This window comes from Xiphophorus couchianus, chromosome 13 (genome assembly GCF_001444195.1).
Source record: "Xiphophorus couchianus chromosome 13, X_couchianus-1.0, whole genome shotgun sequence".
Lineage (NCBI taxonomy): Eukaryota > Metazoa > Chordata > Actinopteri > Cyprinodontiformes > Poeciliidae > Xiphophorus > Xiphophorus couchianus.
The window spans coordinates 9,517,359-9,533,177 of record NC_040240.1 but is presented as its reverse complement, the minus strand read 5'-3'; the positions used below and the strand labels follow the sequence as shown (position 1 = coordinate 9,533,177).

Sequence of the window (15,819 nt, the reverse complement as noted above, 5' to 3'; positions counted from 1 at the left end):
GCACCAATACAGAACTAATGGAATATTTTGACCTGCCAATACCAATTTCAGCATTTTTGTTTTTAATTAGAATCATAATTATGGTGAATGAGCTTATCACACTTTCAGATCATCAAATATTAAAGGTTACCTAAGTAGATGAAATAAACAAGTTTCAAATAATTTTCATTAAGGGAAACCTATCCAAACCAAACTGGGTCCTTTGTAAACATGTTGTTGCCCAGATTCTTAAATCACACACGGAACTAAAGTGCAGAGTCAAGAAATTACTTTCACTAGAAAGGGCCACACCAAAACAAAGTAAGTTTAAATGTGTCATGAAGAAAGACATCTACATAAAGAATTGAGTTAGATGTGGTAATGCGTCATCTACTGGGAATTGTTGATGGAGGCTTGGAAGGAGGAGACCGAGTTTGAGGGTCCTGTTTCAGCGAACTGACTTCTGCAAAATATCCCGTGGCCAATTAAATTCCATTTTACATCTGGCATAAAACTAACACGAACCTTTTCAGAACAACATCAACACAGTCAAAGGTGGTGGTGCTAGTGACTGGAGCTGAACGTGGATGAACTAGATAAAAGACCATAACCATACAGTGAAGAGGAGGATGAGTTTAATAATAAAATAGAACATGTACATTTTTAGGATGTGACATTTTTTGTAAAACTATTCTATCAATGATTGTCACTCTTCTTTTCCTACTGGCAAAGGGCTGATAAAAAAAAAAGAAACTCATAGACATACATTACTAAAAAATTTTTTTTTTTATGATTTCCAAAGAAGCCTATTTTTCTTTGACTCATTTAATGTGGTCTTGCGTAATAGCCCTCTGGGATTTTTGAAGATTGTTTTAAATTTAAAAATCTTGTCAACTTTTAGTGACCATGTAAATCACTCTCTTCATCATTTCCTATAGCACACGTAGACCCATCCAAAGAAGTTGACCTATGACCAGGTCATAGGTCATAGGTCAACTTTTTTCATGAAGCAAGAAAAAAAAAAATCCTTCGGCAGCTTTGTGGTCTGACAGTGTTATGTTGCAATTGCAGCGAGTCCATGCTTGTCAATTCTTGCCATTGACATACAATGAATGGTTCTCAAGAGAGAGATGGGAGTTTAGTACATAGCAGTGATGCTTGAAGAGAATCAAATTGAGAACAGCACTTTGTTGTGAAGGGATGGCCAATGACCAAATACTTCTGGTATAAGATGTTATATTAAATATTAAGGAGTAGTTTTCAGACAAGTAGCGCACTTTGTTCTGTCCTTTAGAATGGGAGAAGTCTCGTACGTAGCACTCTACATTGATGCTGCTGAGAGTCTTCTAAGGTTTAATGAGTTTATTTCTATTAATGAGGGGTCACATTGCTGCCGTGATTTGTGTTTTTCAAACACCTAGAGGCAGTCTAAAGAAGAGTTCGTCAAGGTGTCAAAGTGAATAGCTGCTGAAAGAGGTGTATGACCTGCCTTTAAAGGTGGAGACCATGGAGATGCCGCTAGGCAGTGAAACTAATAAGAAACAGATAGTTGAAAAGACAACTGAGCAGGCCATAAGTTCCTTATGGGAATTTCATTGTAAGTCAACCACCTTGAGACTGAACAATAAGAGAAAACCTAAACCTAACCCTTCACCCTTTGAGCATCAAAACCATCATGCTGAATAACTCAGGAAAGGTCTTGGAGGACATCTTTGAGGATTGCTAAGTGAATGTCTCTGGAGACAGGAATCGAAGGTGCAAGAGAAGGACAAAGAGGAACCATCTTGAAAGGTTAAGCATGTATCACATGCAGACTGATTGGCTGGTATTGATCATTACTACCAATAGTCATATAAGGCTGGATTGAGGAATAGTTTGAGGTGCTGCTCATGCCAGATCCAACAACAGGCACATAGCAGAATAGCAATAGAAACCGGCGTCAACCATATCAGTAAGACCCAAGATGCAGGAAAGGCCTACTTACCTTTCCTGCCGAGGCGGTCCAGCACTTAATGTGAGGTGTAAGACGGAAACAGGCAAAACATGCACCAAATTCAGTAATACAATGGCTGAAGAGGTACTGAGAAGCATATTTGCCGAGTTTGGGTCCAGCAGTCAAAGTGTGAGGCACCGTCAGAATGAGAGGGTTAAGATTCCAGCTCTGGACTAGCAGACGAATGATAGGAGCCCAAAGTAAAGACAGGGGCAGTGAAGAGTAAAGATCCAACTTCAAACTTTTACTTTTCAAATTTAGCTGTAGGCTAACTTTGGGAGCAATTCTACACATTGGATACAGACATTTTTTTGAAAACACAAACCTGCCTTACAGTGTGTATTTTTAAAAACGAATATAAAGAGGAGCAGCAGCCTTATCGGCTATTTCTAGAAAATAATTGATTTTAACCTGAAGCGCTCAAGCAGGTGATGCTAATATAAAGGAGCAAGTTTCTATTTGAGAGCCAGAAGAATTTATGATTACAAAAGCAGCTGAAAATGTTGGCTGTTGACTGTATTACTGATAAACATAAATAATTTTTAAATGTGTCTGTAGCTTTGATCTTTAAGCGCTACTTTAAGGATTATAAGTAACTTCATGAGAACGACATAATTTTAACAAAAGTTTTTGTTGATACATTTCCAGTCAAAGGTACGCATACGTAATGATTTAATTTTGGGTTTTTAATGATGCAACAGAACCACTTTGTTCACTGTGATTAAGAATAGCCATTGGTAACTTGCAGAGGGACATTTAAGCAAATATTTTTGGGGGTGTGTGCATTCGTTTGAGCCTTCTGGTGTAATTCTGGCCCTCTGTGGGTGAGAGCAAATCGCCAATAAATCCAAACTTGTGCACACAAGTCCTATTTTTAGAAGCCATTGCTGCTGAATCATTTCATCCTGACACAAAAATGGCTCAAATGAATCATCAGAAGCCTAAAATTAAAACATTAATGTTCACAATGATTAGAACAATTAACCAAAACCGTTTAAATTAAGAGAGTAGAGAAAACAAGGAAAGAATAAGTTAATAAATTGTGTTTGTGCCCTCGTGTAAAAGTTGGTTCTCTTTGGTGTAACACTAAGATTTGCGCCCATATTGAATCTTTTTTGTCACCCCTGGTCAGTCACACAGAAGGTTATGAAATGAATCCCTACATGTACACACAGAGGCCAGAGAAATGCACTGCTACGATGGCCGAGGACGAACCGCAGAGAGGTTCGAGAAGGAGTGACGATAAACCTTTTATCAGGACTCCGGGCAAAGCTGATGCCGCACTCCACTTAGCTCAGCAAAAGGAGCTCCTGTGACTGATAAACCCTTTATATCGTTCTCTTTTTTTGTATTTTATTTTTCTGTCTACAATATGCATTTTACCTCTCAGCCCTGTGATATTCAGCGTCGGCACAGATACAGCAACTTCGAAACAACAAAGCCGTCAGGAATGCAGCATCACAGGACACACAGGTAGCACAGAGATAGGAATTAACAAGTAAAACGCAAACAGAAACTGAAGCATAAAGTCATTTTAAAACAGTGAAACAGCTTTTGTCAAAGGAAACAAATTTAACATACATATATGTACATAATAATTCCAGAACTGTAAGCATAAAATAGGGTCTAGAAATGTTACCTCTTCCATGTCATATTAACTTAATGTGTGTGAGGGGTGTTTAACCTCTGCTTCTGTCTTCATAGCTGTGGTGAACAAACAGTACCCTTTGGTATAGGAATGATGTGGTCCTCAGCTTGATAGTAATAATAATAATCATAGTGATGGTTTTCATCACTCCAATGTTGTTTGTCAAAGTCATAAAGAGTTAGAACTGCTACCCACTTAAGTGTCACATTTAGTACTGTCATCAAGAACAGAAAGCACCACAGTTGCAGTAATTTGATTTCCTCTCTGTCTCTGTGAGCCGACCCACACACAGAATAGCAGCTTTACAAAGTCAGCAGACATCATGAACAGCTCTCCTCTCGTGCCGCAAGTTCTCGACATCAATGTTCTCAAAAAAAAAAAAAAAAAAAAAGGAGCTGCAGCAGCAACGTAAGAATAAAGTGTAAATAAAATGCTTCAGTCTCGTAGCTAATCTTCTCTCCTGGTGAGCGCTCTGTCTCAGACCCGTATGTTCACCCCGTGCCGGACAAATTAGCCTCTGAGATTTATTCGCTGAGATGAGGCAGCTAGAACAGAATCGTTTTCTTTTTCTGACTTGGTGTGTGTCTGCCGTTACGCTCCGATTAAAGCGTAGTCTAAGCGTACGTGTCTCCTGATTTCAGCGCCACCAGCTCCGAGTCCTTTGTGTGGCAGCCGTTCAGATGCTCGGCGTTGCACTCGTGGTGGTACATGAAGGCCGGCACCTCGGTGATGGAGGTGGCCGTGTAGGACGTAGAGCGCATTGAGCAGTGGTCCTTCCGTCGCTGACCCCACTGGGTTTTGTACTGCATCCACTGTCTCTTCAGAGCTGCCTGCACCTGACGTATACAGAAACAGACACACAAAAAATGTTAAAAATGCACAGGTCTTATTAGAATTAAAAAAAAGAAGAAAACATTTGCCTCAAATTCAACATCTTTCATTTCATTCCTCCCGTCTGCTCTACTAATGACTCCACCAGACATTTAGATTTACATCATGTGGTTTCAGTGTAGGGTTAGAGGGCAGACACCACATAACCAACATTATGTGAGAATATTAATCAAACTGACACTGATCGTAACTGATGCAGAGCCTTGCAAACATATTCGGACCACGTTTTTACACTTTTGTCACGTTACAACCACAGAATTTTGTTGGGGTTTTATGAGACTAACAGATTGTGTGATTCTGAAGGGGAAGGGAACGAATAAATGTTTTCTGGATATTTTTTCTGGCTAGTAAGAATCTAAAAAAGCACAGTGTGCATTTGTGTTCAACTACCCTGAGTCAAAGCTTAAAAAGATAAATAACTTTAGCTGCATTTTGATCTGTGATTCTATTGAATATGTTTCTACTCTTTCTGCACATCTACACACTGAAAATTGTCATAAGAATTCACATAACAGTTAATGTTCACCAGATTGGATGCATAGGTTCCGGTAACAGTAATTTTTAAGACTTTATGTAGATTCTCGTTTGGATTTATAACAGGGTTTTGACTGGGCCATTTTAATTAATAACTATGCTGAGCTGTAAACTATTTCTTTGTAGCTACGGATGGATCTTTAGGGTGTCTGTCCTGTTGAAAGGACTTGTGACTAGGTTTTGCTTGGGGACAAATCAGCTTATAACAGTAGGAGTGCAATCTTTAATCCAGGCATTTTTACCATTAGTGGCATAACAAATTTGTTCCTATAACAAATACAATCTAGAAGGTATGAGCAAAATAGCTTCCAGATTTTTGCCAAACATTTTTTAGTCGGATAAAATAACAGAGTGCAGATCTTTCCACATCGACATGTTTTGCAGCCATTTCGGTGTCAGAGAGGAACTTGAGAAATTAGTTCATTAACGGAGTCTTACTGTGTGAGCATCTGACACAGAAAACACTTTAATAAGCAAATGAATCAAATCTATTTTGTAGCATCTCAAAATCCATTACTACCCTGATGACTTACTGGAAGTAATCCCTGAAAACCGCTCTCTTTTGTCTTTCGTCAGTCATGCTGTTATATAAAGAAACATAATTATCTTGCAAATACAAAATTCAGCAGGGATGGTGACTGACAAGAGTCAGCGGCTTTGCTACGTAGATGGACTGACAAAGACAGGGAAGGATTCTTGTGGATTCACTATGATGTAGTTTGTTGGAAAATTGCTGCAGCCATTAAAATACTTAAGGAGGCGACAAGTTATTTAAACCTAATTAGTGCACTGAGCAGCTTCAGACGCATTAAAAAATATTACGGACTCAACTTTTTTCACCTACTATTTGCTCTGTCTCAGCATCTCATTCACAAAGCAAACAGCACTAATGGCAAGCCCACTCAGCCATCGTTCACTTCAGGTGTTAACAATGTCTACTGTTTTGCATCAGGTTTAAGTTGCCTTTCCTCACAAATTAAATATGAACATCAGCAGAGGATGCAGAAGGTGCAATGGTGAGCGAGAGAGAGGGAAATGGTGTCTTACATCAAGGTCAAAGGGTCTCTGCAAAACTGCAATAACAATATCTCACTGTGTCAGAAAGGAAAGTTAAGAATGACATTTCTGAGTCATAAAGCATATTGCCAAAATTGAGAAAAAAGAAAAATATTTTACCAACATTCCTTATTTCCACTTAGTGGTGTTTGCTGCCCAATCCTTCCCTGTTACAGAGAACAGGAAATTGGGTCAGCCTGTACACGGTTTGTGTGAGGTGAGGATTCAGGATTCACTTTGGGCTGAAACAAATCTGAGCCTCAGAGAGCGCCACGCAGACCCCGGAGGATTTAAAGAGATGACAAAACTGGGTCGCTTGACCTAAACAGATTTTTGCAAAGTGACAGAGGCAGAGAGGATGAAGTGACCATTAGCCTTACAATGAAAGAAATTTTCAGGCTACATCCATGACTCACAGTCCAGTGATCCTTACTTTAAAGCATTTGCAGTAACACAGATTTTAGCCTCTAGACAGGCATGGCGGAAACTTTGCTTTTAAATTGAAATTCTAGATATAAGGAATCAGCGATTCATTTTATAAGCACTTATGTAATAGCCTCGGCATTCTGGCTTCGACATGAACAGAGTTGACCCGCTGTTTCAGGTCCACTGTGCTTACTGTAGTTCTTCTCCTTTTAAACAGCAGATGTCTCTGCAGAGAAAATCTGGCTGCATTCAACAAGTGGTAGCAAAATTTTAAAAAAGCATCTGGAGAAGGTAAATTCTTATATTTAAAGTTTAGCAGTCCAAGTGATACTTTTAGTTATTTCAAGTTTATGTAACAATTTGCTGTGAATATTCACTCTTTCTTTCACGCTTTTGTTGAAGTCTTCTTTTAGACTGCTGTTTGCTACTTGCTGACAGGATCTGTGCTGCAGTAATGAGAGGCAGTTTGTTGGGGCAGCGGTGAGAAAGTGAGACGAACATTACACCTCTGAGTTAGAAGTAGAGATGATTGCAGAGACGAGTTGGTGAGAAGATGTGAAGTCAGAGGCAGCAAAGGCAGAATGATGATAGTTCAGTAAATGCACATTGTCATGTTAATGTGATGTAGATGATTGCCTCATGATTTCTTTTAATTAAGGCAAATGAAAGGCAGGTTTTATCTTTGAAACCACTTCACAAAATCATTTAGTGAAAATGTTGGGGGTTTTTTCCTGGGTTTACATAATTACCCTATGAATTACTGACTTTTTTCAACCTTTAAGACAGCCAATCAAAAGTTTAGAAAAAATAAACATACATTCATTTAATATTTGTTCTGTACCAGTATTATAATTGTAGTGGTATGGAGTGAAAGAAATATGGCTCCTTTTATGAGTAATGATGTTTTCTGCTACTGTAATATAGTTTTTTTTTGTTTGTTTTTTTACAGTTCTTGGTATATTTTTTCTACCAGAACAATGTTATTTTGCTTCAAAAGTATCACACATCAACTTGGAGGAGCATTTATCAGTTCTCACTCGCAAAGCCCGCAGGGCTGCACTGTTACAGTGGAAAAGATAAGTCTCTTTATAAAGACTTGCTTAATGAAAGACATCTGTGCAGATATGTCATGCATGCTCATGTCATGTTTTGTGAGGACATGGTCACACTAATTAGACTCCATACTGGAGTGCGATCACACCAAAAGCTCAGTGTAAACCAGTTTGTTCAGAGCAGCACACTAATACTGGTGTGAGTCCTGTGGGTAGTACATTATCGCATAGCGATGTAATGATATTAATGAAGCTGCTTTTGTCGTAATGAGACAAAAGAGCAGCTGAGGCTTAAAGCTTCCATGTAGGACATCTTGGTTGATGACACAAACACAACTTGGAAGCTGTTTGTCTTGCTGCCTTCGCGTCACAATGGAGCCATTGATGGAACAAGGCAGGTCTGTGCGGTTTGGCCTTGAAATCAAAAAAAGTGAATTGAGCCCAGCCCCTGAAACCCTTGTCCTGATTAAGGGAGCATGAATTGGTCATTATGTGGGTGAAGAAAAACAAACCTCGCTCGTTCCCCTGTGACAGGTTGTGCGCTTGCCCTTTAAACACATGCACCACACATTGTTTTCATTCAGAGAATCGTTTACATAGTTTCGGATGATTCTCCTGGCTGCTCGTGTAGGAGTTAATAGCTGACCTGTTTTACAAAATAAAGGCAGAAACCCTAACTCCACAGTAGGATGATTTTTGTCATTTGTGCCAACATCTGCTTGTTGTGTGTTCGACTGTTTTGGCCTTTCTTTTTATGAACTCAAGCCTGGTGCTTGAGTTCATAAAACAATATGTCATCGTCTAACTGAGGGACGGACTGTCAACAGGACTAGGTTTTTATTCCACACAATATACACAGAAACGGCCGACCTCAGCTTACATTACTTTGCTGAGTTGTTCCTTCCCCATGAACTTTTTCATATTTTGTCATCTTACAACCACAAAATTCACAGCATCGTTGTGAAACGGAACAAAAGAGGAACTTTTTGTTTAACTAACAGAAATCAGAACATTTGTTGAGCATGACTATATGCTAACAATATGCCAATATTTATATTTGAGCAATTAGAATTTAAAAGTTTGTTTATTTTAGTATCTTAATTCATTAAATGAAACATCTTGGATTACATTAATTACACACAGACTCTGTTAATTATGATGGTTTTTCACATGCAGCTAATGGAAACATGCTTAATAATAGAACATTACATCAGACCAGTAAAAAATGCTTTTTAATACAGAAATATGTATTTAATGTAAAGTATGTTTAATATCTGTAATAATAATTATTTATTTCAAAAGTGCTTCTGCATGAAACAGATAGGAAAATGAAACATCTATCTTTTTTCTCCTACATCACAATTAAATACTGCTCTGTTTTGTGAAAAAAAAAAAAAATCATTGAAGTTACTGACTATTCCATGAAAAGATGAAAAAATTTTTTCCAAGGTGCAAATTCTTTAGCGAGCTGCTTGTACATCACCATCTCACTGAGAAGCAAGTTTTCAAATTACACCGTATTGCTCCGCCAAAATCTTACACAGATAGTTGAGTTTAACTGTCTGCTCTTTGTACGCAGTTTAAGCTGCAATGCACCAGAACAAGGTGATAAAAACCTTCAATTCGAGCTTCTTGAAGACATGGAGCTCAAAAGCATCTTTCACTCATTCAAGCTGGAGAGCCAAGAAGTCTCCACAAGCTCATTAACCTCGTAAGCAAATGTTCATAAGAGATCTAAATCACTGGTTGGGGGAAGTGTTTGAATCCAGCTAAGGCTGTTTGTCTCTCAGCTGCCGACAGATTTAGAAAGGCTGACATGGGGATGTGAAAGGAAAGTTAATTTCCAGTTAAGCTCGGCATCCCAAACAGTCATTATATGCCTAGTCTGACTCGTCACTTGATGTGACCTTTCCGCATTAACCGCCTTCAGATTGCGTTTCTAAAGGACAAGCACCAAAATGAATTTAAAATCTAGTACAAACAAAACTTTGACCTTGTATTTAGTGTCCATGTTTCAGGTGGATATATCTGCTCTTGACAGCATGTCAGATATACAGTATGTAGAAGAGATACAACCTAAAAATAAAATCCAAACATGTCTTAGCTGATGATGCCAGATGTCCCAAAATAATGCCTCAAGCAGTGAGCAGCTTTGTGGCTGAGCAGGTCTCAGGAGAACAGGTGGATGCTGACCTTTACAAAAGGGCAATTTCCCCATTCAGGATAGTCATGTCAAACATGGAACCGGATTACAAGAATTATAAAGGAACAGTCTAAAATGAGGTTAACTGATAACTAATTTATCTTCTAACCATATACAGTAGATACACCTAGACTTTAAAAAGTTGAATTTTTAGAACTACAGACATTATTTTTTTTACAGCTTGAAGATCTTTGTTACAGAGACATGGACAACTCACCCAAAGAGGGGTGAGTTTTCTCCAGCAATAAGGAATACTCTGACTCTGATGTTGCCCCTCCCTCACTGTTTCAGTGCCCTACTGTGACACATGACTCTTGTTCATGTGAAAGATAATTGGTTGTTTGGAAATTGTTAGTGTGAAAACTGAAGGGGCATTGTCCATTATTTTTACTATGGTAATGGGAGTGTGTGCGTGTGTGTTTTTTAAGTAAAGTTAGGATGCCTGCTAAGCCTGTTGAATTTAATTATAAATTAATTCTTGCATGACTATGCTAAGATTTAATCACAGATTTTTGTCTAAATTTTTTGAACTAAATAAAGTATTTTCATAGATCATTCTCATAAGTATAGGTGAATATAGTATATATAGACAGCTGCTGGATGCTAAACCAAAAGATTGTCAGAATACTAGCCCATGTTCTTTCACTCTCAAAATAACATTAAAACAACGTGACAACATTATAATAAGCATAATACAAGAGGGTATATTAGTTTATCAACAGTAGTAATAACTGTGTGTTTCTTTTTTGTTGTTTATTAAAACTTTTTTCCTCGACAATTTTCCCCTGTTTCTCTTGGTATTTATACACTGTTTCATCTCCCCGCAATTGTAAATATAGCTAGTGTATTTTTGTTTTTCCTTCCTGTGCATGGAGACTTTCCTTATGTATCCAAATCTGCCTTTCTATCTCTAGAAAGGGTTCTCCTCCTGAACTTTCCCTGACATCCATCTCTATTTTTAGATGAAAATCATGGGAAAAGCACCGGTATTTACATACAAGTCTTTTTAATACAGATTGTGTAAAATTGGGAGTGTTCCTTACCTCCCCATTGAAGAAGCAGAATATTGTTGCCACCAGCAAACCCTTAAAAAAACAAAAAAAAAATCATTAATTTCCATCCATCCATCTATCTATGATCAATAAGATTTGGTTAGCATGTTCAGGACTAAAAGGACCCACTAAGGATCGAGTCATGAAATACAAGCTGCTGGACAGCAATGTCACGCTCTACTGTTAAATTAATTTTTCCTTCCTGAAGAGGATATGTGTAAAAATGGACACTTTCAAGTTTATTTGAAATTTCCACAGTGAAAAGCCTAATGGCTTCTGCCAGCACTTAACCAGAGTCGGAAGGCTAAGCTAGTTGCTAACTGGTTAAATTAAATAACTCATTTGGGTTTAAAACAACCAGAGAACTAGCTTGACAACAGGCTACTAATTCTATGCAGATCACTCATTTATGGTAACTATGCACAGCTCTCAGTTAAACTATAACCGCACTGGAACCAGTTTAGTAAAGACCCCCTTTCAGAGACAGTCTTATAGTAAGCTATCAAAGTCTGAGCTACTAGGTCATAGTAACAACAATTATTAAATTTGGTTTATTTACACAGCACTGTTTCACCATAAAGATTATCTGATGACACATTAGATCCAATTTATATCCAGAAATATATATTCAATTCAATTCAATTCATCCATATAGGGAGATTCAAAAATGTTGAGAAATGTTCTCGCTAAAAACACATAATGAACAAAACCCCCCAGGAATTTATATAAATCCTGTAAGAACCTCAAACCTGTTTGACACACGTGTTGCTCCCAACAGGAGCAACACAAGTACTATCTGAAAAGTGAGCCAAAACCTTTTCTATTCAAAATGTCAACAACAAGAGGGGAGAGTTTTACTCTGAATGCATACTGAGGTTTGGGTTCCATTTTTTTTAAAAATGCGTTATTTTAATATGACAAGCAAACTGCACTGCTTTAAATACGTATATCCCCCTCATTGCTACCATAACATTTATATGACCTGCCTGAAATGGCGTCCACTCACAATGCATTACAGCAGCACTATCATAATTTGTAATAGTCTGCTCCTTTAACTCTGGGTTGATAAGACTACTTTATCTGGCACTTTGAGTTAGATTAATGCCGTATCTCGGCACCTACCTGATAATGCATGAGTATGTGCATGACATACTCGTAGACCTCACCGGCCAGACGGTTCTCCGGCCGCCAAGGAAATATGACAAACTGTATTCCGAGCAGGGGCACCAGGATCAGGGTGGCTCTCACCGCCTTCATGTACATGTTGGACTCTGCTCGGTGAGTGTCTCGCAACTTCGTCACCAGCACTCTTATGATATTCAGCAGGAAGAAGAGGTTAACCTAAGACAACGACGATTTTGTGTTCAAACAAATGTCACTCTGCGTCAAAAGCTGTGAATAACGACGAAGATTTAAGTGGAAGCAGCAGACTTACAAGAAGGGCTGCCACTATGGGTCCGTGTACTGCGTAGAGCAGATGGGTCTCAACGCTCATCCAACAGCTACAGCGAGAAAAACATCTCAGTCAGAACTGCTCGCTGCCCAAGATACACACGAACACACACATTATGAAAACACATATGTGTGCAGGCCGGCACGCTCTCACGCCGTCGCGCCCGACGCTACACATGTGTAAACCTCTCTGTTTATTTGCACAAGTTTTATGGAACATTACTCACTTGTCATCAAAATACTTTTTCCTCGCTACAGCGTGGATGGACACAGGCACCAGAGGAAAGCCTGGAAGGGGAAAAGACAACCATATGAGGCAGCGTTCATTCATCATCATGCATCCCTTAGCTGTGCTAAGCTTCTTTAGAATACATGGTGTTGCTTTATAAAATATCTCTGAAACATTTGCTTAGTTACATCTTCCAATCCTAATTTTGTTTCATTGGTAACAAATGAAAAGCCACATGGAGTATTTTCAGTGACATTTCAGTCTAATTTGAAATTCTTCCAGAGGAGACTAGGCTCAGTTTTTTTTTTTTTTAAACTTCTTTTCTGGACACAAACACTAAAATCCTCGTGCCGTTTATTTTCACACACCAACCGCATTCTGCAACAGATCAACTGCAGATGGAGCTGAAAAAAAGACTTTTCTTTAGCCACATGCACAAAATCATGCAGTATGCAAATCCCTTTAATTTGTTCACCTTTTGTTGCACTGAAACCACAAACTTTAATGTGTCCTATTGTAAGTTTGTAAATGTAGCTCATCATTGTGAAGTAGAAACAAATAGTTAGTGGTTATTGGTATTGGACTCATTTATGTCAAGTCTACAAAGTAAAATACACTGCAGTTTGTAGTTGCGACAAGACAAAATATGAGAAGGGTCAAAGGTTATGGACACTTTAATAAGGCATTATGCACACTTCTCAGAAAACGTGGCCTAAAGGACTTGAATATTTAAAATGGTGACAATTGTTGGACACACTGGTTCAAAAAAGGGGGGAAAAAACAACTTAAGTCAAATTAACCCACCAAAGGGCTTATAAAGCTGTAAGCCTGTCCACAATCTGACATTCTGTGTCAAAAACCAGAAACTGCAGTTATAATTCTAAATCCTGTACGTTTTATGAAACAGCCTTATGACAGTTTTCTGTCAGCATTGATGACACAACAATGCACTTTGTACGCACACACACACACACACCCCCACCACACACACACACACACACACACACACGCCAACTCACCCCAGCCCAGTAGGTAGTACCAGTGCAGGTGCTGCTCCTCTGCAAACACAGCTACCACAATGAGTGTGTGCAGGTAAATCCCCTCACAGAGCATCCAGAAATAGTTGCAGCCCAACATGTACATGTGGAAGAAGTGCAGAACCTTACAGCTAACCTGCAGGGAGGGGATAAAATACAATACTTGATTATTTTTGCACTTTTGCTTTCACAAATACTCCCACCTACTTTGCATTTTCACATGGTATTTTATTGAGATTTTCCCAGGAAGACCAGCACAAAGTAAAGTTTAATTGTGAAGAAGGAGGAACATTTTCCTTTTTTTTTTATTTCTGCAGATTTTCGTATTTTGAACCTAAAACACATTCCATTTACTTTGACAAAGTGTGAAGTCTCGGAGAAATTAATATTTTTGCAGATTTGTATATATGTATTTTGCAGCATCTGTATAAAAAGGATTCAGTTTGAGCACTCCTAACATCATCTCAGCATGACATCAAAAAAAAAAGAAAAAAGAAATGATCTAATGGGATGTTTCATTGCTTTTGGCAGACAATCATTAGGAGGCATTATGCTTCCCGGGCTGAAAAGACATTTATTCATTTACCCCCTTTGGAGGTGAGTTGAGTTGAAAATGGTGAATTTTGCTCTAAAGTCAGAGGCATCTGTGATTGTGTTTGTTGAACGATACAAAAATAATTGAAAAAAGTAGCTTATAGAGAACTACGTGGTTATATACTACTTATGAAACCACCGCTGCAATGCAACAAAAATGACAGCACATCTCATTATGGTTTCTGTTCCTTGATTAAGTCATTACATTAAGAAGTGATGACTTTAATGATATATTATTATCATGTCAATCTCATCAAACCACAGCCTGCTAATGTTATAATTACAGACACACTTGTGGATGTGCTACAAGTTGTAGTTCTTCTATCGACTGTAAAAAAGAGCAAAATGACCGAATGTGCTGAAAATCTTCCTCACTCACTCATTTTCTGAAATCACTTAATCCTGCTCAGGGTTGTGTGGGGACTGGAGCTGATCTCAGCCGAGAGGCGGCGTGCATGCAGGACAGCTTGCCAGCCCATGTCATGGCCGACACACAAAATAAACAACCATGCTCACTGTCACTCACGCCGAAAGGCACATTTGAGTCACCAGGAAATGTAACTTGGTTGTTTTTTTGGGCAAAAAGCTGCAGAAAATCTACCATCTTATAAAACTTTTCGTCATGGAAAGTCTTCTATAACAAAGCAAAGAGCCCTTGAAAAATAAATAAACGCAATCATATTTTAGCTAACGCTAGTCGGTGATTTGAGGTCTCAGCAAGCGAGTACTTTTAAGTAGTTTCAAATTAATTGGCGTTTTCATTTCTTTGACACATTTGACAGAATTTTCATAGCTGACGTAAGTATCTTTCTAAAACTGATGTGGTTTCAAAGTACATCATTAAACTCAGCATTAAACTCAGAGGTGCCACAAAGCTCTGTCCTAGGCACCCACCATATAAGTGTTTAATTTGACAAGTTGTCAAGCTAGTTTAGCATAATACAATAGCTTATTATACTGTACTTCATTCAATAAAAAAAACTGAATAAGTAAATTCCATTCTTTGCTTTTAAAATGTTTCCCCAAAAGACAAGGGCTTGACTCATCATCATATCTGCATCATAGTGTTAAAACTCCAACCTTTTTATAGGAGCACTGTATACCAAGGTCTGAAAGGTTCTGGTTGTAAAAGACCCGGCAATAAATTATCTAGCTCTCCTTTGTGTTCAATCTCCTCCCGGGTTCGACAGAAGCTTTGAGGCTGAGATCCTCTACAATGCTTGCAGGCCAAACCAGACTTTGTAGCACCACACCACAGAAAATAGAAAACGCATGTTTTCTTTGTAAGAGCAAATCTTTCCTAGAATCTACTGTTCCTAAATCACAACCTCCAAATGCAGGCTCATTCATCTCACAGTGGCAGCGATTAATTTCAAAATGTTTCCCAACAGGCGCATTTGACTCCAAGCCGTTGCTACTCCTGATTTCTCTTTCTGCGTGTTTTTCAGAAGCAGAGCCGCAGTGACTAATTTCGTTTTTGACATGCAGCGGCAAAACTTGACCATGCTACATGGGAGAGTAACAGATTCAACGAAAACCTCTTTTTCACAAATTTCGACAGCGAGGGATTTAAAAAGGGGAGCCACCACATGCAGCACCTATCATTATCAATGTGAGGAAACATTGACGACGAAGTTTGTCAGTGTTTTCTGCTTCTTGGATCCATTTATGAA

The 15,819-nt window shown here is 38.5% G+C and overlaps 1 protein-coding gene across 1 annotated transcript in view; it reads right to left on the bottom strand.

Moving 5' to 3' along the window:
- Positions 1-597: 597 nt before the first annotated feature.
- The window catches only part of calcr (calcitonin receptor), a 67,384-nt gene continuing 52,162 nt past the window's right edge, over positions 598-15,819 (bottom strand). The window contains exons 17-22 of the mRNA XM_028037043.1: positions 13,535-13,688; positions 12,514-12,574; positions 12,270-12,336; positions 11,957-12,175; positions 10,826-10,867; positions 598-4,456 (exon numbers count right to left, since the gene is read on the bottom strand). Of these exons, the coding sequence (XP_027892844.1) occupies positions 4,235-4,456; positions 10,826-10,867; positions 11,957-12,175; positions 12,270-12,336; positions 12,514-12,574; positions 13,535-13,688 (765 nt within the window). The 3' untranslated portion in view covers positions 598-4,234. The remainder of the gene's footprint in view (positions 4,457-10,825; positions 10,868-11,956; positions 12,176-12,269; positions 12,337-12,513; positions 12,575-13,534; positions 13,689-15,819) is intronic.